This window comes from Vombatus ursinus, unplaced genomic scaffold, assembly GCF_900497805.2.
Source record: "Vombatus ursinus unplaced genomic scaffold, bare-nosed wombat genome assembly UNPS02014858.1, whole genome shotgun sequence".
Classification (NCBI taxonomy): domain Eukaryota; kingdom Metazoa; phylum Chordata; class Mammalia; order Diprotodontia; family Vombatidae; genus Vombatus; species Vombatus ursinus.
The window spans coordinates 2947820-2972264 of record NW_020954636.1 but is presented as its reverse complement, the minus strand read 5'-3'; the positions used below and the strand labels follow the sequence as shown (position 1 = coordinate 2972264).

The window sequence follows — 24445 nt, the reverse complement described above, 5'->3', positions numbered from 1 at the left end:
ACTGCCTTTTCCACTGTGCCCCAGTGGGAGTATCTTCTCCTTCCTTCTTCCTACCTCTAGCCTTGCTTTTCAGGTCCCTTTTGTTTGTTCTCTTTCTCCATTGGATAGTAAGCTCCTTGAGGACAGGAACTGTCATTTTTTTTTTTTTTTGTATTTGTATCCCCAGGGCTTAACCCAGTTCTTGGTACCTAGTAGACCCCTATTAAATTTTTATTGAGTGAACTGACTCTGAGTCCTCCACGCCTCTCCCCCAGGGGAAAAAAAAGGTTCTAGAACAGAGGTGGGGAACCTGTGGCCTTGAGGGCATAAATGGCCCTCTAGGTCCTCAAGTGCAGCCCTTTGAGTCAAAGGGTTCCCCAGCCCTGATCTAGAACATCCAGTTAACATTAAAGAGGAAATAATAACTGCTCTGACAGTTATTATGGGTGTGACCTTATGCCAGGTACTAACAATAACAATAGCTAGCATTTCTATAGTGCTTTCAGGTTTGTCAGTAAGCATTTGTTAAGCACCAAGGGCATGCCAGTGTCAACCTCCAGAGTTTGGTCTAAGAAAGACAGATTTAGGTTGTATTCCAATTTATTTCTCATTTCTCTCAAAGCAGGTGGGCATGCATATGAATGCAGGAGAGCAGCAGTCAGCAACTGAGTTCACTTTTGGGGGTCAGGCTGCACAGTTCATATATCCTTCCAATCCTCGCTGCTACTGAAGTCTAGAGGCTTAGGGGTGCTGGGACCCTGAGACACATGGGCCATGCCTGAATGAATTCAACCCAAATCTTCTTTCAGCCAGAAAAAAAGTTTATTAGAGATAAACCATACAGGCCAGACTTAAGGAATCTGAATATTAGTGACGCCTGTAGGGACAAGAGGGCGTGAGAAAATCTCAGCGTTTAAATGGGGGCTAGGGTGGATCTTATATATACTAAAGTAACTTTGGGTGATCAGAGGAGGGCCTGGGAAGAGGGTCTGGGTGACTCAGGGACAATTTGGATTGGAATGTCTGAGAGATTGAATAGACAATGGAAATAGATAATGAAGGGAACTGGAAGGAAGAAGTTTGAAAGGCAAAAAGTGGGGCTAGGGCTTTCAAAGGGAGATAAGAAGAAAAGTTTAAAGGTTTTCTGGGGCTTGTAGACAAATGGGAGCCAGATTCCCTTTGACGCAAGGCGCAAAGGTCTCAGCTTGGTCTCACACCCCATCACTATCACTCCATCATCATGGAAAAAAAATCATCATGGACCTGAAAAAAAAATCTCTATTATCAGACACCCCCCCCCCCCCCAGCTATATCAGACCACTCTCAGCATTGGGCCATCTAGGCAAAAGAATCTGTCTCCATCCAAATTTGAGCAGAACACAATGGGTTTCCCAACTTTAGATTAAATTCCATGCAAGCTTGGGTTGGGGCGGACCAGGAGTCAATGCAATCTGTCAGTAATGACCTGAAGAAAAATCAAACTTAAAGTCAGGACTTTGGGAGAAGGGGGTTGGGGGAAGCTCTGATTCTCCCCAATATATTTGTTATTAATAATCATTTTTTCACACCAGGTACTGTGCTAAAGCTGGGAGTACAAGGAAAGGCAAAAAACAACCCTTGCCCTGGAAGAGCTCACAGTCTAATTAAGAGAACAATACACATATAGCTCTGTGCAAACAAGCTACATATAGTATAAAAGAGAAATAATTTAATCCAGGGAAGGCACTAAAATTAAGAGGGATTGGGAAAGGCTTCCTGTAGAAGGTGGGATTTTAGCTAGGACTCAAGGAAGCCAGGGAAGCTATGAGGTGAAGATGAGGAAGACAGCATTCCAAGCCTGGAAGACATGTGGTGAAAGTGCCAAGAAGATGGGGTTTCTTTTTAGAGAAAAAGAGGACTGCAAAGATCTTTACAGATCCAGTGTGTCCTAGAAATCTTAGTGCAGATTTAAACTTTAATAACTTAAGTATGAATGCTACAACCTTACCAAAAAAACCTGAAAGGTAATTTAAAATGTAAAATAATGTTTCTTATTAAAATTGAACATAAACATTCTTGTGCTATACATTGATCTAGTCGATTTTCCAACTTTGTATTAACTTTTCAATATTTTTTTTGCTCAGTGACTGAAAGGATTGCATTTATAATTTTAGTCTTAAGATCACCCATACAAGGTTTTGATGTATATACGAGTTTTTTTCTTTCTTTCTATTTCTATTCTAAAGATTCATTTAACAAAATTTTGAGTTCCAAATTCCCTCCCTCCCGCCCCTCCCCTAGTCATTGAGAAGGCAAGCAACATAATCAACTATACACGTTAAGTATTGCAACACATATTTCCACTTTAGCTATCATACAGGACAGTTTTGACACGACCCCTCTAGTAAAAAAAAAAATAAGGCTAAAGGAGATAGATCAAGCACCCGAGGCGGCCAGTCAAAAGGACCTCCTGTACCCAACTACCAGTCTGATAAAATGTTATACAGCAACTGTCACACATGCGAAAATGCATAATGACTAGGTGACCTGTCTTATTTAAATAAAAATTCATCATTCAAAATGCACAGAACCAAATAAGTTTGAAAGAAATTTAAGTAGCTAAACTTTCAAATGAGGTGGGTTGGGTTTTTTTGTAAATTCATATGAATTTACATTATTTAAGTTATTAAATTAACTTATTATTGTTATTAATATTACATTAAGTTATTAAAACTTAAACTGCACTAAGACTTTTGGAACACGCAAAAGTTTCGCAGCACCATCAGTCTAGACCTGGCAGGGATTTTAGAGCTCTCCTCCATTCCCTTCAACTTCAGCCTTTAATAAGTGAGGACACTAAAGCTGGGCGGCTGTGATTTGCCCAGGGTCACAAGGATTGCGTCCAGCCGAGGCAGCATTTGAACCCAAAGCATCAGCCTCCAGAATCAATGCTCTTTTCTGAGACTGTTGACTCATCTAAGTAGGGGTAGGCGTAGACTAAGGTCCCTACCGGTTCTGACGGTGAATAACATCCTGCAGCTGGTACCCCGGGGCGCCAGCCTTGCCTGGAAGCTCCCAGGTCACTTTCACGGTTCTGCTCCCCCCAGCTTCTTCCCCTTTTCCTCCCCACGAGGGGCGGGGAGGTGAGGAGGGCTGCGCGCGCCCGGCGAGGGGGGCGGGGCCTTTGCTTCTCCTTCTTCTTCCTTCCTACTTTAGCAGCCTTAGACGGAGAGACTTCGGAGACTTTGCAGTCGAGCGCCGAGCAGTCGATCGCCCTTGCTCTTAGTTGCTCTCTGCCTCGCCTGGCGGGTGGCTCTTCGAGCAGCTGTGTAAGTGGAACGCAGGCCTGTGCGTGCGCGCGGGCGGCGCTGCTGCTGCTGCATCATAGCGGGCGTGGGAGTGGGGAGGCGTAGGGGTGCGGTTCTCAGCATCTCTCCATTTCCACCCTCCCCCCACTCCCAAGTCTTTCTTCCAAGGGGTGATGGATGAAGGCAGGAAAACCTACATTCCCCATTTATGCACATCTGCCCATGTCTCTCCACGTGGGGGCTGCTGTCCTGCTTTCTCCCCTTTGCAGTCCTCCTTGCGGGTCCGCAGTGAGGGTCGCGCGTGAACCCGAGTGGGCTGTGTGGGAGGCGATCCCGAGACTCCCCAGCCACCGCACCCCACCCGGCATCAGCCTTCAGGGCTTTTCCGTTTAACGTAGCAAAGAGAAAGTCTAACCAAGCTATTTCATTTTGTTTTATGTTTTTAAGGCAGAAGCCAATAGTCTGACATGGAGCATATCTTTACCCCGCTGGAATGCCTGCTTCCCACTGGTACTGTGCTTGTTGTTTCCCTGTTTTATAAAGTCATTGATTCGTCCCCAGACGTTTACTCGGGTAGTCACGGTGGTAGCAAGCACATCGGACCACTTGCGTTTGAGGTTTAGTGGACAGATTTACTCCCTATGATTGCAACAATTTGGGGGATAGACGGCAAAGCAAAATAACAGCTTGAAAGCATATTCCGAAGACGTTTATACACAGGCATCTGTTGGTGTGCAAGTAAAGTTTTTACAAAGATTGAAACAGGGTTTCGAATTCAGCACGTGGAATATTGCACCTGAGCTCGTGAAAACTCAGCAGGCTGCAGTCTCCTTGAACGGGCTTTTTTTTTAGACTTTGATTTTATATGTTTAAAAATGTCAGCTATGGGAAATGGCATTTTTTATTGGAGAGTTTTAGGAATAATGGCACAGATTGCTGATTGGCTTTTGACTTTTGAAACAGCATTTGGCATCGTTTCAAGGATGCCTTAGAGCCAACTTCAGTATCTATTAATATATGGAAAAAAATTCCAGTGACTGAATCCCTAGGCAGGAAATCTTATTTTATAAAACATGCCAATATGCACTTACAGCAAGTAATTTTTATGGTTCCTTGCTCCTAATTCCAAAAAAGCTTTGTTTGAAGTTTTTGGGCAGACTTGTCTGTTTTTGTAAACCATTTCAGCACCATAGTTCAGTTGTTTGTGAAAATTAAGGTAGTTTACTTTGTAATGCTAAAAATTGTTGGACTTTACCAGCCAGAAATGTGACCAAGATTACCCTTGTAAACAGTTTGGTGCTCTTCAATATGCTCCATTTCTAAACATTTTTTATTTTTCTAAGCACTCTGTTTACCATGGTTTAAACTGGACAGAGCTTTTACAGTAAACAAAGTAAATCACCTTTTCTGCCAAAATTCTGAAGCTTTTCTTCTTCTAAGTAGGAATTGATGTTTGCAGCTTAATGAATGCTAATTCTTGCTTATCCCTTTCTTGTATACTTGTGCACTTTCTATTTCCTTAGTTACATAAATCTAAATATTTTGGGGGCGCTGTTTTAAAAATGTTTATTTTCCATCTTCTGGGTTTTTTTGTAAGCAAATTGAATCTTGGTAATCTTTTAGTGACCAAAGTGCTTGGCCAAAACTTATCTTTGAATATTTTCATCCAGTCAGTGATTTTTTTTTTTTTATTTTAGGCAATTGGGGTTAAGTGACTTGCCTAGGGTCACACAGCTAGTAAGTGTCAAGTGTTTGGTCTGATGCCAGATTTGAACTGCAGTCCTCCTGACTTAAGGGCCAGTGATTTATCCACTGTGCCACCTAGCTGCACCAGTCAGTGATTTTTCAAGGAGTACTTGAACTTTTAGTCATTTTCACCAGCTGCACGCTTATGTTCCCAGTTGGTCAGGAAGAGTGCTGATGTGTATTACTTAATCTTAGGGAAACGATGAAATGTGTAAATGCAGAGAATAACAATACAATATAAGTTTCTCTGGCTTCATTATCAGTCTTCTAGAATCAAGATTGGCTATTTCATTGATCTGAATTCTGATGTCTTTTAGTATTGTTTCCTTTGTGTTATTGTGGCCAGTTTGTATATTATTCTCTTGATTCTGCTTTTTTCTCTCTGTATGAGACCACACAAGTCTTTCCATGTTTCTCTGAATACCTGCCATTCATTTCTTACAGTGCAGTCATATGCCATAATTTGTTCAGATATTTCCCAAATGATGAATACCGAACTTATGTGATATATATCACGTAACCATGTATACTACTTTTGCTACTACAAAAGTCTATTGGTTTAATTCTAGTGGAATGTATTGGCAATGTGTAGTCAGGGACTCAAAAGCCTAAACATATAAGTGTTAACCATTTACATTGTTAGGTGTTCATTGGTAATGCATAAACATGAATCAACTCTGCTTGGGATTGACTCTGGGATCCTTCAGAACATAGCATGAAAGGAGAGCTTGGACATTCCTGTAGGAGTCAGAATACAGTCAATCACAAGGTTAGAGTTATACTGCCTTTGGTCCAAGGTTGTTGGGAGGCCTATAGAGCAGAGTCTTATGAGGGGATCTTTAGAATGATGAAAAGATTAAAACAGAGCCAAGAATGGGTTTCTGAATATAAGAAATAGGGAATTGAGAATTAACTTCATAAAAGAACTACTTGATCCAGTATATCACCATTGCCTTTTAACTATAGTGTCTAAAATCATTTTTGGTTTGGATTTTTTTTTTTAAGTAGCCAGTACAATATTTAGCCTGCCAGTGCTGGACAGTGTTAGTTAACCTTTTCTTAGGATATTTCTAGAGTGAATATTACCCTCAAGAACCTTTCTGTCTACCTGTGGTAGATGATGGAATGAGGGGACCTGGACCCCTAAAAATCGTGTCTTTGAAAGCAACCTAGTCCCTGAATTTTCCCATACATTTAAGCAGCCCAGATCATTGGAACCTCCCCCCTCCCAACCTCCAGCCACCTGGCCCACCCTGATCACCTAATTAGCCTACTTTATATTCGTTTCACTGTTGCACCTGGCTCGCCCCAGACTCTTAATCCCTCAAAGATCCTTTCACTTTCTATCTGCCTCATCCTCATTAATTTGCAGATTTACTAAGAACTTCCACCCACTCCTACTGGCATTAAAAATCAACCTTGCCACTTGACTGAAAGTTTGTGTGTGTGAATTCATTCTAGGCCACTCCTCCTTGCATCCTGACCTTGTAGACTAAAAGGTCAGTACCCTTGTTTGGTGTAGATAAGGCCGGGAGATTGTTTTCCTTAGTCTTCTAGTTTGCAAGCTGAACTCAGGGGTAGGAACTTTATATCCCCCCTCATCATTTAGCACTAGACCTTATACATAATATGCCTTTGATAACTACTTTTAAACTTGAATTTCTGCTACATTCTTGAAAGCTATTGGGCAATAGTTACCTCAGTCCGTTTAATTTTTAAGTATTGAGAAGATACAGGGGGGAAACCTGAGCTGTTTACCTGTGTAAACAATATAGGAACAATTGGTACCTACCTTACTCTATCCTAAGGTCTTTGGAGATAATATATCTTCTCTTAGTTCCTTACCTGAGAGATCCAATAAGGTCTTTAAAAATTCCTGTGATAACTGGGGCCCATTTTTAGGTGTATTGAAAGTCTGTACTATTTAAAAAATTGGACTGCAAGCCTAAAAGGAATCTACAAAGATTTGTGTTGTGCCATCAGTAACATAATTGAAGGTCATACTTTGTTTTTATTAGTCCTTTGGCTGATTATTTCCCTTTTCCACTTCAGAAATATATTATTGTTAACTTGTAGATTGATTTCAGCATTAGAAGGGACCCCAGGGTCGTCTAATCCAACTGTAACTTGAAGCCCTTCTATAATATCCAGCCTTTCCTTGAAGTCTTCCATTACAAGAGAGATTTATTACCCTCTACTCCAAGGTTGCCTGTTCTCCTTTTACTGTCAGAATGTAAGCACCTTGAGGCCAGGAACTGTTTTAATTTTTCTTTCTACCTCCAGGGTCTACCATAATGTTGGGTTCTTGTTAGGTGTTCAATAAATTGGCTGATTGATTGTTTTGCATCAGTTTTTGTGGTTTGTGAAGTGTTTATATTGAGAAGTCTTTGTATTGTGAAATCTGCTTTCCTATACCTTCTACTATTGTCTGAAGTTCTGTTCTCCGTGTCTATGCAGAACAAAAATGTGAGCCATCTCTCGTATATGATATTGAAATATGTGAAGACGTCAATCATGATCTCTCTCCTGTTCCCAGTCTTTTCTTCTCCAGCTTAAGCAATTCTTTAAAATGGTTCTTTTAAACCAGACATGATTTCTAGGACTTGTACTGCCCTGGTCTCCTTTGCGGATATACTATAACTTCTCAGTGTCTCCCCTAAATTCTGGCGTCTAGAATAGGAAAAGGTTTTCCACTATGGTCTGACCTGGGCAGAGTGTGCTAGACAATCACCTTCATTTTGGGCCCTAAGCTTTTGTTAATTTAGTCTAAAATCTCATTTGTTGTTTTGACTGTTACATATTACATTATTGATTCATATTAAGTTTATATTCTGGGGCAGCTAGGTGGCACAGCAGATAGAGTACTGGCTCTGAAGTGAGGAGGATCTGAGTTCAAATTTGGCCTCAGACCAAACACTTGACATTTATTAGCTGTGTGATCCTGGGCAAGTCACTTAACCCCAATTGCCTAAAAAAAAAAAAAGTTTATATTCTACTAAAACCCTTTCTTAGGTCAGATCTGGCCTCAAACACTTACTAGCTATGTGACCCTGGGCAAGTCACTTAAATGTGTTTGCCTCAGTTTCCTCATCTGTAAAACAATCTGGAGAAGGAAATGGCAAACCACTCCAGTATCTTTGCCAGGAAAACCTTAAAGGGGTCACAAAGAGTTTGGGCATAACTGAAAAGACTGAACAATAACAAAAAACATGATTGACTGTTCAGCCCCATGCTGTACTTAATAACTAATTAAAAACAAACAATTTTTTTTGGGTGGGACTTTACATTTGTGCTTATTAACTCTTAACTTATTACATGACCAGATATCCTCTTCAGATTGGTTAAGTGACTTGCCCAGGGTCGCTCAGCTAGTATGTGCCAAAGACTTCTGCCTTGGGTTGAACTTGAGTTGGCTGGCTTTCTATCCACTCTGCACCACTACCTCTCTGAGAATACAAAACCAAAAATGAAGTAATCCGTGCCCTGAAAAATCCGAAGTTTGTAACCTCTTGTTCTGGCTTCTCTTGTCTCCCTAACCACACTCAAGTTAATGATTAGTCATTTCAAAATGGGCTCTTCTGTGTCCTTGAATTTTCTCCATCCCTGTTAAACTCCCTGTCTCTGGTAATGAATCTCACCATTCACCTACTTGACTCTTCTTCTTGACCAGCCAAGTATGAAATAATAAAACAGTCTTTATTGGACCCACTACACCTTTGTGCTGTTTATCTTCAATTGGGCCCTCACTTCTGAAATCATGATAAGGCTTAATAAGCCTTATTGACTTTCGAATTTCTCTTTGGGAGACCTCCTTTAGCCTTAGGTCACTTTTAGCAGATTACTTAGCCTCCTACTATAAGAAATTAAGCCCTCAGCCCGATGCTGAGAATTGCCTTATCTCCCCTTTTCCACCTCCCAGAATCGCTCTATGTATTTATCCCTCTCTTCATTTCTTCCGGTCTCTGAAGATGAGGTTTTCTACCCCAAGCTAAGAATAGCCTTGCCATCTAGCTCCTCTTTCCTTTCTCAACTTACTCTTCCCTCCAGAGCTCCAGTCTCATATTTTAGCTGTTTGCTGGAATACTCCCCCAGATGAATTTGTCAATGTAGCTTAACATAATTAAAATATGGTAGCTCAGTAGTATTGAGGAAAAGTCACGATGTTTTAGGTTACCTCTAGCCATTGTGGTTGGCTTCAAGGAGGACAACTGTGCTTCTCTGAGTATCCCGTGGTGCCACTGTCAGAATCATCTGACCCAGGAAGGAAATTTTTTTTTTTTTGAATGAGTGTTCTGGGATTTATATCCTGAAGAATATAGGTTTTATAGGGATATTGGATTCTATAAGGACAGAAAGCCTCAGGGTATGTTTGTATATGATTTTGGTAGTGTGTGGCCTGGTCTGCTTACGTTTGGAAAGTACCAATCTCTTGTCATTTCAGCTTCCGCACTTTGTGTGGACAGGGCTTTCAGGGCTTTTCTTCATAATCTCTGCACACAATAGTTAGATCTCATTTTACTTCTTGGTGACCCTGCTCAGCAGCAGCACCTTTTAAATCCTAGTTGAATGGACCTTTGTGGATATTGGCCTCAAAATCTCATGTAAGTTCTCTTGTCCCTGGCAATGAAATGGAAAAGCATTTGCTAAATATGACTGTTGCTAAGCAATAAAGATACAAATAGAAAATTGTTTTCATGGAACTCATTCTAATTAGGGTAGACCACATATAGGAGACTTTCATTGACAGGACAGGTGGAGAGGCCTCTGCTGGTCCTTATGAATGAATAAAGTTGAAGGAAAAAGTCCAGGAATTCTTAAGGTGCATTGGCAGCTTCCCTGTATGTCTAAAAAGCCTTGTGACTGATGGTGAGGTCTACCCAGTTGTTCTACCCAATATCAGAAGGATTGTGGTTGGATTATGATTTTCCAAGCAATTTGAGTGGCTGTGTCCCTGATTGAAAGTATGTCACTAGTTCCTAAAATGCATTGAGTTCGTCAGTGGCATAATGGATAGGCCCTGGGTTTGAAATCATGAAGCTCTGGGTTCAGAATCCCATCTCAAACACTTAATAGCTATGTATCTCTGGACAAGCTACTTAACCTCTCAATGCCTCAGTCTCCTCATCTGTAAAATGAGAGGGCTGGATTTGGTAGCCTGCAACATCCCTTTCAGTTCTAAATATATGATCCTATGCCTCTATGATCTGTACTTTAACACTTCGGTGACTGTGTGGTCATTCTGTGCTATGTGCAGATTGTTGCCCATCCTTGCCTTGAGGGGCTTTTGTCCATGTTTTTGTGTAGATGAGTGTGTTTGAAATAGAAGATACTTCATTATTCATTCCCATATTTAGTTGTGTTTTTTATTTTGCTGTTCATGTGACCAACACTTAGCTGTTTTTAAGCTCCTAGGGAACAAGGTCTCAATCCGTTGTTATTGTTCAGTCCCAGAATGGAGAAAGGGGATCTTGGTTGTTTAATGTATGCTTGCTTGTTAATACATGTCACCTCCTGTTTGGCTGAATAGCTTGAGGCAAGTTATTCAACTTTGTTGTGTTTTTCTTTTCACAGAAATTCTTGAAGTTGCTTCTGTATGGGTAGGTTGGATTTAAATTAAGGAGGCAGCTGTTCCTGATATTTTGTATTACAATAGATCTCTCTGGCTGAGAAATAGATTGCAAAAATGGTAGTAGTCTTTGGACTACTTTTAGATTAGCCTTCTGTGAGTTCTCAATCTGTGGTTCAGGAATTTGATTTGAAGAAAATAATATTGTGATAACTTTATTTTCTTGATTAAGCTGTGTATCTTATTAGAAGGAGGAGTCCATAGGCTTCATCAGACTTCTCTAGTAGGAGTCCATGACTCACAGAAAAGGTTAATTCCCCCTGGCTTAGTGGCTTTGAAGCTTCCTGTTTCCTTCTGTAGAGACTCATATCTGCCTTGACAATCACAGTAACTTCTCAGTGGAGCCTTCTGAAAGCCTCAGTGGAGCAGCTGTACACAGAGGTCCTAAAATTCTAGAGCTTGGTGGTTTCAAGCTAGGTTTGATTTGTTTTCATTTGCATTAGTGTTTTAGCCCCAAACTTTTAGGGTAGTTTCATACTTCCCATACCTTTTCTCATTACTTTAGAAAAAGATGATGATCAGGTTGGAAAATATTGCAGATAAACTATTCCTGTTCTAATGATTCCTATGTTAATGAGTGTAACAGCTGACTCTATAGCATCATATCCATTCATAATAACATTCAAAAATGACAGCTCAGTGCATGAAGCAAAATAACTGAAAATACCCAAATTGAATACTCTTGCCAAGCTAGCAAAGTTTCATGGCTACTTAAAAGTTTCTTCACATAGGCATCTTATATTATAAGGTTTATTATCTTCACAGTCACAAGAAATAGAATAGATGAAATGCTATTAAAAAAAGGATAATTGAACATTGAAAATGACTGCCTGAATTTCAGAGGGTAGTCTAGTTTTTACTAGTACTACAAAGTGAATGGTGTTTAAAAAGTATATTCTTACAAAATATCAAAAGCTTTTATATGACATACAGATTTATGTGTCAGGAAGATTCAGTACAGGTAGCTGTAACTTACATTGGATTACTTCAGACAGCCAACCAAACTAATTTAGCACTAAATTTGAAAATTTTACTGCTTGGGGATCAGTGAATTTACAAGTTAAGGTTTCACTGCCTACGCTGGTCTATGTATATCTAAGATCCTGAATGAATTTTATGTGTCTGTATTTTTATACTAATTAAAAGCAAATTAGAAAACAACACTCATTTTTTCCCACCTGGAAGAAGGGGAGAGTTTGTTCTAAGTTTTGTACTTTGAGGCAGAACCATAAAAATTCCTTCTGAAACACATTTATAGGTACTATGTGTTCTGAGAAACACTTTGAAATAGTTTATGCTGTTCCTCCTGGCTGGGCCCAAAGGTGGAGCCTGTGGTGTGGGTCAGCTGATTTTCTTGCTGATGGTAGAGGGCTTTGAGCAAGGAAGGTTAGTTGGGGTTGGATTAGTGGACTGGGAATCACATGACCACAATTAAAGAAAATTTTTTTGTTTTTCTTTAGACTTATCAAATAACAACATAATTCTGTATGCATCAAACAGAAAAAAGAACATTGTATATGAAACCACTAATCTTTCTTTATGACATTTTCTTCTTTTTTTCCTCTCTAAAGCATATACTAAATTAATATTATTATTATTGTTATTATTTTTGGTGAGGCAATTGGGGTTAAGTGACTTGCCCAGGGTCACACAGCTAGTAAATGTTAAGTGTTTGAGGCTGGATTTGAACTCAGGTCCTTCTGACTCCGGGGTGGGTGCTCTATCTACTTCACCACCTAACTGCCTCCATTGTATTAGTTTTAAGACCCATTCCCACTACTGATTGTCATGATTGCCGGGGGAGCTTTGACCCAGGTAACCTACTCCCCCATTCCCTTTCTGAGAGCTTACCATTATTGATGCTGGTCTTAGTGTGGACACCTGGTTGGCATAGTGTACTGCTGCACAGAACTGAGCTAAAGAGATTCCCTAGCCTCAGCCTCCCTGATAGTTGGGATTATAAGCCTGATTGGCCACTTCTTTCTATTATGACTTCCATTGTTATGCATTTGGGTATGTCAGCATATCAGTGAAAGATGTAGGCAGCCTTTGAAACTGAGGAATAGACTAGTGGTAATAGTTATGAGGGTTCACCCAAGATATTTTATAGGACTTTTGTTTGAAACTAAGTCCCACCCCGAAACAGCAACCAAACTATAAGTAGGTTCAATAGGTTTGTTTATTCTGTACTGTCTTCTGTCTCATCTTCCCCCCCTACCCAATTCTGAAACACTAACATGCTCTAAAGATTCCAGGCATTTCTCACTTAAACTGTTACAGCTCTAAATCTGCTGACTTTGGATGACTGTTTAATAGCAAGGAGGAAGATTGGTTAGGATCTTGGGAATCAATTAGGATATCTTTACGTTGTTTCATAAACCACTGGAAAAATCCAGGAGTGTAGCGTAGTCCAAATAACATTAGCTAATGTTTGAATTGACTGTAGCATGTTTGGAACGCCATCTTCTATTTATCTCCCTTGTGGATCTAGGTAGGATTATAGCCTCCTCAGTTCTAGTGGTTGACGTAGTCAGCCTAGCAGGTTAGGCAGCAGGAATAGAGTGCCTTGGTGGGAGACAGGGAAGCTTAAATAAGTCACTGGACAAGGCTATACTCCTAAAATTCTTATAGCGATGACTTCTTGGGTCTGGTTGATTAATATCACTGGCTGGAAGGGTTTGGGGCATTACATACCAAATCAGTAGTGCAGTATTAAAGCCAGTAGAATGAATGAATCCATGAATGAAAAGGTATTAAGTGCTTACTATGTGCCAGTCCTTGTGCTAAGTGCTGGGGATACACATAAAATAGCTAGACAGATTCTGCCATCAAGGACATTATGTGGTAATAGGAGAGACCATACATTTAGGGGAGTGGTGGCTAGGAAAGGGTGTTTTGGGAAGATGTAAAGATAAGGGAATAAACATTTATGTAATATCTACTACATACCAGGGGGTGTGCTAAGAGCTTTACAAAGAATATCTCATTTAATCCTCACAGCAACCTTGCAAGGTTATGTGCTATCATTATCCTCATTTTAAAGTTGAGGAAACTGAGGCAAAGAAGTTAAGTGACTTGCTTAGTTTCACAAATTTAATAAGTGCCTGAGGCTGGAATTGAACCCAGGTCTTCCTAATGCTAAACCTAGCACTCTATCCACTACTCTAGCATGCTTCTTCTAAAGCTGCTGTTTTGGTTTTGGAAAGTCACAGAGATGTTGAGTGGAATAATCTGGCAGTCAATTTACAATGGCTTTTCTACAAGCTATGGTAATGTTGATTTGATTGATTTCAGAACCAGAGGTTCTGGGTAGGGTAGGGTCTTATTTTGGGAGAGGCTGAAAAAACATAGTCAGGTCTCCCAGCTCTTAGTTTAGTGAGGTTTTACAAAAACATCCTTACATCTGTGCTGGAATTCGAAAGCTTAGTCTCCAGAATATCTACTTCAAGGATATGGTAGCAGCAGTCAATGTAAGCCAAGAGATGGCCAGGGTGAAAGAGCATGGTGGGTCATTGGCTGGCTCGATAGAATGAGGCCCCACATAAGCTTCATTGTTCCCTTTAAATCTGACAACAAACCTGTTCAGCAGATTGGATCTATCCCCCCTGAGCATTGTGGATTTCTTAGCACCTAATGGTACGCTGCTGTTGACTGGTATGTGGTTCTTCATTGTGCTGCATCAAACATAATTATAGGTAGAGTCAAGATTTGGTCTGAATCAATCATTTGAACCCCAGAAGAGTTTGACAGCTCAGGCAAATTTGTTTTGAACAAGGGATGCCAGCCCTTTTAAAAATTAGGTTGTCAGCATGGACTAATTTCAGGAAAAGAAAAGCTATATAGGGTCATTCAATAAACATACAAGTATTAAACTGTAAAAGTCATTCATTAGTCTAAATTTTTATTTGAAGTTGTATTTCTCCTTGAGGGGTTTGGTAGAAAGACACTAAGTTAGGATTGGGAAGCTTGCATTCTAGTACTGGCACCATCATAAGCCAGCAATATGAACTTGGCCAAATATTACAATCCTAGAATTTTAGAGCTAGAAGGCAAGGTAAGGCAATAAGCCTTAAGTGCTTACTGTGTGCCAGGAACTGTGCTAAGCACTGGGGATACACATAACAAGCAAAAAGAAAAAAAAAAAAACCTCTGTCCTCAAGGAACTTGCATTCCAATGGGAGAAAATAGCACATTACAAGGAGTTGAAAGGGAGGTTAGGGGGAGATACCCAGAGGAATATGGTGGTGAAGTCTGGAGGGTCAGAAGTATGACTGAGAGGGGAATGAATCATGGCCTGGACTCATCCCCCAAATGTTGGCCCGAGGAAGGAACTCACTACTGGGAGCTCTAGTGCAACCCCCTAATTTTACAGATAGTTAAACAGCCCTGGAGAAGTTGAGTGATTTGCTCAGTGTCACAGTCATTGATGAAGGTTAAACTTGAACTCAGATCTCCTGACTCCTGGTTCAGTTTTCTCTACTCTATCAGCTTGATGTAGTAATCTCTATTTCCTTGTCTGTTATATGGGGGTGGGTAATAATCCCTTTTTTATCCACTTCACAGTAGAGGTGAAGATATAATAAGTGGAGGCATTTTACAGAATAAATAGTGCTATAAAAATGCAAAGCATGATTATTACTTGGGCTGGATTTGATTAATGTGAATTTTTGGGTAGTTTTTACTAGTATGCTAACGTCCTTACAATTAATTAGTTTCTGCTGAGTTTTCAAAAGAAATTTCAAGTTACCTCAACATTTATTCATTCTATATAGTGAATGAGAGGAAATAGTTAATAAAAATATTATATAAGACTAACATTACTATTTCCTTTGCTATTGAGAATTTTCTTTCATGACAACCTCAATTCCATTATTTATAGATACATAAAAATATAAATAATGGAAATAATTAATAAGGTTTTTGATGCCTCACAGTTAGTAGCAAGAAATACAGCAGTGTACTGTTCAAAATACCTTAATTCAGTCTGTCAAATTTCTGGAGACTTAAGTAATTTTCATTGCAAATACCTATTTAAGCTGATGTATGACGTTGAAAGCCCATAGAGTACCCAAGGACATGTACCAAGAGTCTTCAACTTATAAATGCCTAATTTATGAATGATAGGAGAATAGGACGCTCTCAAGAATGAAATCATGATGATAGAGGTATGACTGATCCCAGTAAAGAAGCTAAGGGAGAGGTGTCCAAGAGTGAGCTTATTTTATATGCAGGAGATGAATGGGAGGGCAGGTGACTAAAGATAAATGTAAAAGAAAGACAAAATCCTATGAGTATGGTATAGACTACCTAAAACTAAATTTGAATTGTTTTTTGATAAAATCTAAGGACATAGAAAAGCTCTAAAATATTTGAGGGGCAAGAGAAGGAAGGGGAAAGTCTAGGGGAAAAGGAGAAATGGGAAAGTAGCAATTCAGGGAAGGTGGAACTACTTAACTTCTATTTCCTTTTCTTTTCCTTTCCTTTTCCTTTCTCTTCTCCTTCCTTCCTTTCCTTTTTCCCTCCTTCCTTTCTTTTCTCCCTTCCTTTCCTTCCTTCCTGCTTTCCTCCCTCACTCCCCTTCCCCTCAAAAGATAGGTAAAACAAAAGAAGCTAAATTCAAACTCAATGAGAGACAGTTATAAAGGTCCTTCAGGCATATGGAGTATAAAAGAGTACTTGAAACAGGACTTTAAAAATATTTTGGTTTTCAAAGAGACAAAGAGGTAGAAGCTTCAAACTATGTGAGCTTGAAGTTGATTTGTAGAAAAAATGATAGGAAGGTTATGATTAAATAAATGATTAAAGGTCTCTCTGTAAGCACTTAGAAAAAGAAAGTTATGATCATTATGAACCAATATGGGTTTATTAAGAACAACTTTTGCCAAATTAAATTTATCTCTCTTTGTGACAGGATTGCCAGGCTGGCAGACCATTGGAATGCCATAAACATTAGTTTACTTGGATTTCTGCAAGGCATTTGACACAATCCTGATATCCTTGTAGACAAGATGAGAAAGAAGAGTTAGGACAGTTAGGACTATGTGATAGCACCATTAAGTAGGTTTAGAATTGGTTGAAGAATTGTAGAAAAGATCCCTGCACTGAATTCAGAGGGGCTTCTGCTTCAGAAGTTGGACCAGTTGACTTCAGGCCCTTTCCATTTCAGTTCTGTAATATTCTAGGTACATTTGGGTTAAAGAGACTTTTATGATGTGGCTGGACAATCATGATATTGCCTTCTTCTTAAGTTCATTTCTAAATTCCTTTTTTGGATGTCAGAATCCATCCATCCAAAGATAGATTTTATTGTTCACTTGTTTTAGTTGTGTCCAATCCTTTTTTTTTTTTAGGCAATTGGGGTTAAGTGACTTGCCCAGGGTCACATAGCTAGTAAGTGTCAAGTGTTTGGTCTGAGGCTTCATTTCAACTCAGGTCCTCCTGACTTCAGGGCCGGTGCTCTATCCACTGTGCCACCTAGCTGCCCCTTGTTGTGTCCAATTCTTCATGACCCCATTTGGGGTTTTCTTGGCAAAGATAGTAACATGGTTTGCCATTTCCTTCTCTAGCTCATTTTACATATGAGGAAACTGAGGCAAATAGGGTTAAGTGACTTACCCAAGGTCGCATAGCTAGTAAGTGAAGTGGTCTTCTTGACTCCAGGGCTAGCCCTGTATCCATCGCATCACATAGTTGCTCTGAAGATAGATAAAGCATTTATTTAAGTACTTACTATATGCTAAGCATTTGCTTAGAGGAACATATCACATAAAAATTCCCAAATGGGAACTGGAGAAGAAGATATATGTTGTGGCATATTAAGAGTTGATAGAGTAGTGTTCTGAAGACCCAGGCCATGGCAAGATAAAAGAAAATCTCATGTACCAGAGCTGATGGACCCAGGGTTAGAGTCCAAGGTTACAACAGGAGGGACAAGAATGAAGGGATTAAAGCAGAGAAGGTATGTTGTGGAGACAGATGGAAAGTGTACTCATAGTGTAGAGATTACGTATAAAAAGTAATATACTATCAATAGTCTAAGAGAATATCTAAGAATTGGCTTCCTGTTTTGGATGAGATGGATCTCACCAACTCACATGGCTTGCCCTTGTGTCTAATTGAGATTTTTCAATTTGTAGATTTTTTAAAAATTTGTTTAGTGACATGCTCAATTCATTGATCTATTCTTTCTCTCTTTTATTAATTGAAGTGTTTAGATATGTAAAATTCTCCCCAAGGATGCTTTGATTACATACCAAGGATTTTGGGATGTCTCATCATTCCCTACCACAATATGTCCTAAAGTCCTTACTATCTGCCCCGGCTCTGGGCCTTCCAGACCCCTGGGCATTGCCATCTGACCTACTCTTGAACCTCCAGAATCTTACTTTTTTACCCTGCTGTTGTACTCTTAGGACTTACTTCCTATTCTAGGCATCTTGCTGATGACCTTTCTTTTATATTCAGAGTGTGAGCTCCTGAGAGCAGGTACTGTCTTGCTTTTTCTGTTTGTATCTATAGCCCTTAGCACGGTGCTTAGCAAATAATAAGACTTTAAAATGCTTTTTCATTCATTCTCAGTTGTGTATGAATGAGTTACCATGTAAGATGTATTTAAACACATGTAATAACAGTATTTCTGTTGAAGTACAAACATTGTGATTACTCAATACATTTTCAGAAAGAGTTTTAACTAAAAAGAATGAGGAACACGGAAGATTTCCAATGTGTTTCCTCCAAGTTAGATACAATAGAGAGTAGCCACAAAGAACAAAGAATAGTAATATCTGAACCATCCAGAATTTCACAAGAGACAAAATGCAAAAAGATTCAGTAATGAAACCCATGACCTCAAATGTCTATATGCCCCAAGTTTAGGCATCAAAGAAGAGGAACTAAAGATCCTAATCAGGCAAATTTGATCTCCTAGCTATCACTGAGACTTAGTGGGAACAAACCCATGATTGGACTGTGGCACTGGATGGCTATACCTTATTTAAAAGAAACTGTAGGTAAAAAGATGAGTGGATAGCATTGTATCTTTTAAAATATATTTTTAAAGTATCAGAGGAGGGAAGTATGATGGTGAATATTTGGATGAAGGTCAAAGGAGAGCAAAAGAAAAATGGTTTTTGTTGTTGGAGTACATAGAGAAAAAGAAATGTACGAGAAGTTTCTGGGATAGAAATGATGGGAACAATGGAGAGAAATTCTAAAGTTTATGGTAAGACAGAAAAGTAGATTTCAGAGGATCCAGAGCAAAGAAATGAAGGTTCCTATGGAGTAAAATGCAGTAGGGAAAGTCAGCCAAGGAGGGATGGAAGATGCTCAAGAATGAAATTCTGATGACTTGGTGGAAAATAATTCTATTGGGGAAGAAAAGTAGGATTTGTTTTATGAAACTGATATGGATATAGTGAGGCAACTTACCAGCCAACTTAGATTTTAAAGCGAATACACAGAACATGGAGCAAAGCTAGGTACCAATGAATATGACTGTGGCATGGTTCTGTAAGAATGGTATCAGGAATGGTAAAGTTCAGAATGAGGGGGTCAGGCTGGTGTGGTGGTTGTTTGTAGTAGAAAATGGAAGATCAAAGAAAAAATGGTATCTTTGCTTGGAGTGAATGGGATAAAGCTACCTGATGAGAGAGGAGGGACTGCTCAATTCCTTTTTCCCCTTCTATCAAGGAAATTGAACTTTTTATTAGAAGTGACAGAATAAAATGACTAATAGGAGAGAGTTGACACAGCCACGATAAGAAAGGCAATAGTAATAGGGCACTTCGCTGCCCTGGATTCAAGTCACCTAGCCTGGAACTACAGAATTACATCCTTGGGTCCTTAAAGTTCTGGCACATGGTTGTTGACTCTCCATCACTGGTGGTTGAAAACTCACAGAAAGGTATCACAAAGATAGAGGACAAATGTCCCAATTTTCAAAACAGAGAAGAGAATAGAATTTCCTTTAATGAGCTTGAATTCATTCCTTGGATTATTAAAGAGATGATTGGCAAAAGTCTAGATTGGCAAGCTACAAGGCAACTAGGTGATACACTGGATACAGTGCCTGTCCTGGAGTTAGGAAAACCTGATTTCAAATGTGGCCTCAGACACTTATTAGCTGTGTGACCTGGGCAAGTCACTTAATCTCTGTTTGCCTCAGTTTCCTCATTTGTAAAATAGGGATAATAATAGTATCTCCATCACAGGGTTGTTGTGAGGATCAAAAGAGATAATAATTGTAAAGCGCTTAGCACAGTGCCTGGCACATAGTAAGTACTGTGTAAATGTTAGCTATTATCATCAAAGGGAATTGATATTGACAGAGTGAGCACTTAAATTTTATCCTGTGTCTCTTTTCATTCTAACAGTGGTGTGGTCTCTAAGAGTGTCATTAGCCTCTTAGAGTCAGAAAGAATCATAAGTGATGGTGGAATCTTTCTCAAAGAGCCAATATCAAGTCTCTGTGCCTACCTTATAAAAGGGGTGGGGGTGGGGGGATGGTGGTGGTGGTGTCATGAACTTGCTGTTGCTTGCTATAGAGGTAGCTGATGGTATGTTGGGTAGAGTGCTTGGCCCGGAGTCAGAAAGAACTGAGTTCAGATCTATCCTCAGACATTTAATAGCTGTGTGACCCTGGGCAAGTCACTTGACTTCTGTTTGCCTCAATTTCCTCAACTCTAAAATGGGGATACTAATAGCATCTACCTTACAGGTCTGCTATGAGGATCAATTGAGATAATTTTTGTAAAAATGTACTTAACACAGTGCCTAGCAGATATTTAGCGCTATATAGTGCTTATTCACTTCTCTTCCCTTCGCTTGAAGTGGTGAGTGTCAGACTTGAGTTGAGGTTCTTTGTTTTAGTGGACCTATATTGGCTTTCTCACCATTTCCTCTGAGATCCAGTGAAGAATAGAAATATGTGACCCCACCCCCAGGCAGACTACCTTGTTTCATTGTGAATGGCTCTAGTGTGAAGTTTGGCAATGAAGGCTCACTTGGACTATAGGAACCTATGTACGGCAGACTGTTGATTTTGACAATAAATACTGCATCTTGCAAATATTTTGGCAGAACTGGCAAAATAGTGAAATATCAACTGATGTGCCAGCATCTAGTCCTTGAGGGATACAGAGTACACAGTGGTGCTATGATTGTGGAAGCTTTGGGAAGCTGGGACCCAGGTAATAAATCTATGTTGTTCAGACTAACACCCAGGCCAAGATACGGTAATCTTAAGAGAAAATTAATAGTGTAGGAAGCAATTAGGTGAAGCAAGGACATTCGTAACTAGCATATTGCAGGAATAAGGTGGTACGTGAACTAAATATATATGAATGAAAATAAATTCCTGATTATTTTTAATGGCAGAATGTAAGCATTCCAATTTCTTCTGTAAAGGATGTGAATGCCTATTTATCTTTCATTTTAAGAAACACTTTGGGGCAGCTAGGTGGCGCAGTGGATAGAGCACCAGCTCTGAAGTCAGGAGGACCTGAGTTCAAATCTGTCCTCAGACCAAACACTTGACACTTACTAGCTGTGTGACCCTGGGCAAGTCACTTAACCCCAATTGCCAAAAAAAAAAGAAAGAAAGAAACCTTTTTAAAAGCTTATTTAGTATTTTATTTTTCTCAATTACATGTAAAAACAATTTTTAACATTCATTTTTAAAACTTTGGGTTTCAAATTCCCTCTCTTCCTCCCTACCCCCTTCATTGAGAAGGCAAGAATTCGATATGGGTTATACACTGCAAAACATATTTCCATATTAGCCATGTTGTGAAAGAAAACATAGACCAAAAAAAACCAAAAATGCTCAAGAAAAATAAAGTAGGGGCAGCTCGGTGGTGCAGTGGATAGAGCTCCAGCCTTTGAGTCAGGAGGGCCTGAGTTCAAATCCAGCCTCAGACATTTGACACTTAGTAGCTGTGTCACCCTGGGCAAGCCACTTAACCCCAATTGCCTCACCAAAAAGCAATAAATAAATAAAATTTTAAAAAGTATGCTTCAATCTGTATTTAGTCTCCATCAGTTCTTTATCTGGGGACAGATAGCATTTTTCATCATAAATCCTTCAGAGTTGTCTTGGATCATTGTATTGCTGAGAATAGTTAAGTCATTTGTCGCTGATCATCTTACAATATTGCTGTTACTTTGTACACAGTACATTTCACTTTGCATCAGCTCATGTAAGTCCAGGTTTTTCTGAGAGCATCCTACTCATCATTTCTTATTTAGCACAATAGTATTCCATCACAATCACATAGCATAATTTGTTCAGCCATTCCCCAATTGATGGGCATTCTCCTGATTTCCAACTCCCTACCACCAGAAAAGAGCTGCTGTAAAAATTTCTGTATATACGGGTCCTTTTCCCTTTTGTTTTTTATCTCTTTTTGGATACAGACCTAGTAGTGGGACTGCTAGGACAAAGAGTATGTATGGTTTTATAGCCCGTTGCGCATAGTTCCAAATTGCTCTAAAGAATGGTTGAATCAGTGTACAACTCCATGAGCAGTGCATTAATGTCTCATTTTTCCCACATCCCCTCCAACTTTTATCTTTCTCCTTTTCTAACCTATTAGCCAATCTAATAGGTATGAGATAGTACCTCAGAATTTTTTCAATTTTCATTCCTCCAATCAATAGCAGTTTAGATCACCTTTTCATGTGGCTATAGATAGCTTTAATTACTTCATTTGAAAACTGTTCATATCTCCTGATCATTTATCAATTGGGGAATGGCTCCTATTTTTATAAATTTGACTCAGTTCTCTATAAGTTTGAGAAACAAGGTCTTTATCAGAGAAACATGCTTCAAAATTTTTTTCACAGTTATGATTGCTAAATGTATCTCTCCTTCCCCCAGTTTATTCTATTTTCTTCTTTTTTCACCCTGTCCCTCCCTCAAAAGTGTTTGGCCCTTCCTTTTATTACCACCCCCCCTTATATTACCTCTGTCTCCCTTCTTTTATCCCCTTCTCCTTTTACTTTCCTATAGGGTAAGATAGATTTCTATACCCAATTGAGTATGTATGTTATTCCCTCTTTCAGCCAAATCCAATGAGAGTAAGGTTCACTCACTCTCCTCTACCTCTTCCATCTTCCCCTTCACTGTAAAACCTTTTTCTTGCCTTTTTATGTGAGATAATTTATCCATTCTACCCCTCCCTTTCCCTTTCTCCTAGTGCATTCCTCTTTCTCACCCCTTAATTTTATTTTTTTGGATATCATCCCTTCATATTCAACTCACACCTGTGCCCTCTGTCTATATATACTCCTAACTGCCCTAATAATGAGAAGGTTTTTATGGTTACAAGTATCATCTTCCCATGGAGGAATGTGAACAGTTTGACCTTATTAAGTCCCTTATGATTTCCCTTTCCTGTTTACCTTTTTATGCTTTTCTTGAGTCTTGTGTTTGAAAGTCAAATTTTCTATTCAACTCTGATCTTTTCTTTCAACATTCACTTTTATAAGATTTTGGGTTCTAAATCCCCCCCACCATGGCATCCAATCTGATATAGGCTATACATGTACAATCATATTAAACATATTTCCACATTAGTCATGTTGTGAAAGAAGAATCAGAACAAAAAGGAAAAGCCATGAGAAAGAAAAAAAAAACGAAAAAAAGTACGCTTCAATCTGCATCCAGACTCCATAGTTCTTTCTCTGTATGTGGATGGATAGCATTTCCCATCATGAGGCTTTTGGAATTGTCTTAGATCATTGCGTTTCTGAGAAGAACTAAGTCAATCAATGTTGGTCATCACACAGTGTTGCTGTTACTGTGTACAATGTTCTCCTGGTTCTGCTCACTTCACTCAGCATCAGTTCATGTAAGTCTTTCCAGGTTTTTAATTCTTTGCCACCACAAAAAACAGCTCTGGTCTTTTCACCAAGAATGCTTGAAAGTCCACTATTTCATTGAATGTCTATTTTTTCCCCCTGAAGTAGTACACTCATTTTTGCTGGGTAGGTGATTCTTGGTTGTAATCCTAACTCCTTTGCCCTCTGGAATTTAATGTAGAAGCTGCTAAAACTTGTTATCCTGATTGGCTCCACAACACTCTTTTTTGCCCTAGAACTGTGAAGAGAATCCCCACTCCACTGGAGCTGCAAGCTCCGGTTTGCTAGTGCTCCTCATTGCCCTGGGATTGCCACTCAGGATTGCAACCTGGATCCAAGTGTGGGTAAAGCAAGAATCCTGCCTCAGTGCTAGCAAAGAGACCCTCTGTAATCTTCTTCTGACCAGTTGTTTTGAGCCCTTAATGTCTGCCCTTGCTGCTGATTCTATCATCCGCAAGGCCTGCTTCTGGTTTGCTGGGGCTGAGTCTGTGCTACCACACACAGCTTGCGCTTCACTCTTATCCAGTTGCAACAGACCTTTCCTTCTGACCTAAATTGTCTTTGGCTGGAAAACTATTTCACTGTGTCCTTTTGTGGGTTCTGCCATCTTGGCTCTGTCCTTCCTGTTTACCTTTTAAACATATTGTAGATATTGTTTTTATATTCTATTGTTATTATAAAACTAAAATTGACCAGTCACATATATACTTTTATATTTCATGCATTTTAAAATTTTATTTAAACAGACTGAATTTCTGAAGAAAATGTTTTAAATGTAGAGACTGTGATGTATTTAAAAATATTACTTGCATAAGGTAACCAAGCTACTACATGCATACAAAAAAAGAAAAGCATATTATTCCGATTGTATTCATTTTAGGGATGAAGGAAATTAGGATTAGAGAAGTTCAATGCCATGCCTATAGTCACACAGCTTAGAAGTGTAAGA

The 24445-nt window shown here is 39.3% G+C and overlaps 1 protein-coding gene across 2 annotated transcripts in view; it reads left to right on the top strand.

Moving 5' to 3' along the window:
* Positions 1–3171: 3171 nt before the first annotated feature.
* Positions 3172–24445, top strand: part of TPK1 (thiamin pyrophosphokinase 1) — a 468766-nt gene continuing 447492 nt past the window's right edge. Inside the window, exons 1-2 of one of the 2 annotated variants that reach the window (XM_027841244.1) lie at positions 3172–3287; positions 3718–3776. In XM_027841244.1, the coding sequence (XP_027697045.1) occupies positions 3734–3776 (43 nt within the window). In that variant the 5' untranslated portion in view covers positions 3172–3287; positions 3718–3733. Of the gene's footprint in view, positions 3288–3713; positions 3777–24445 lie in introns of both variants that reach the window. The other variant, XM_027841243.1, reaches the window with a different exon arrangement.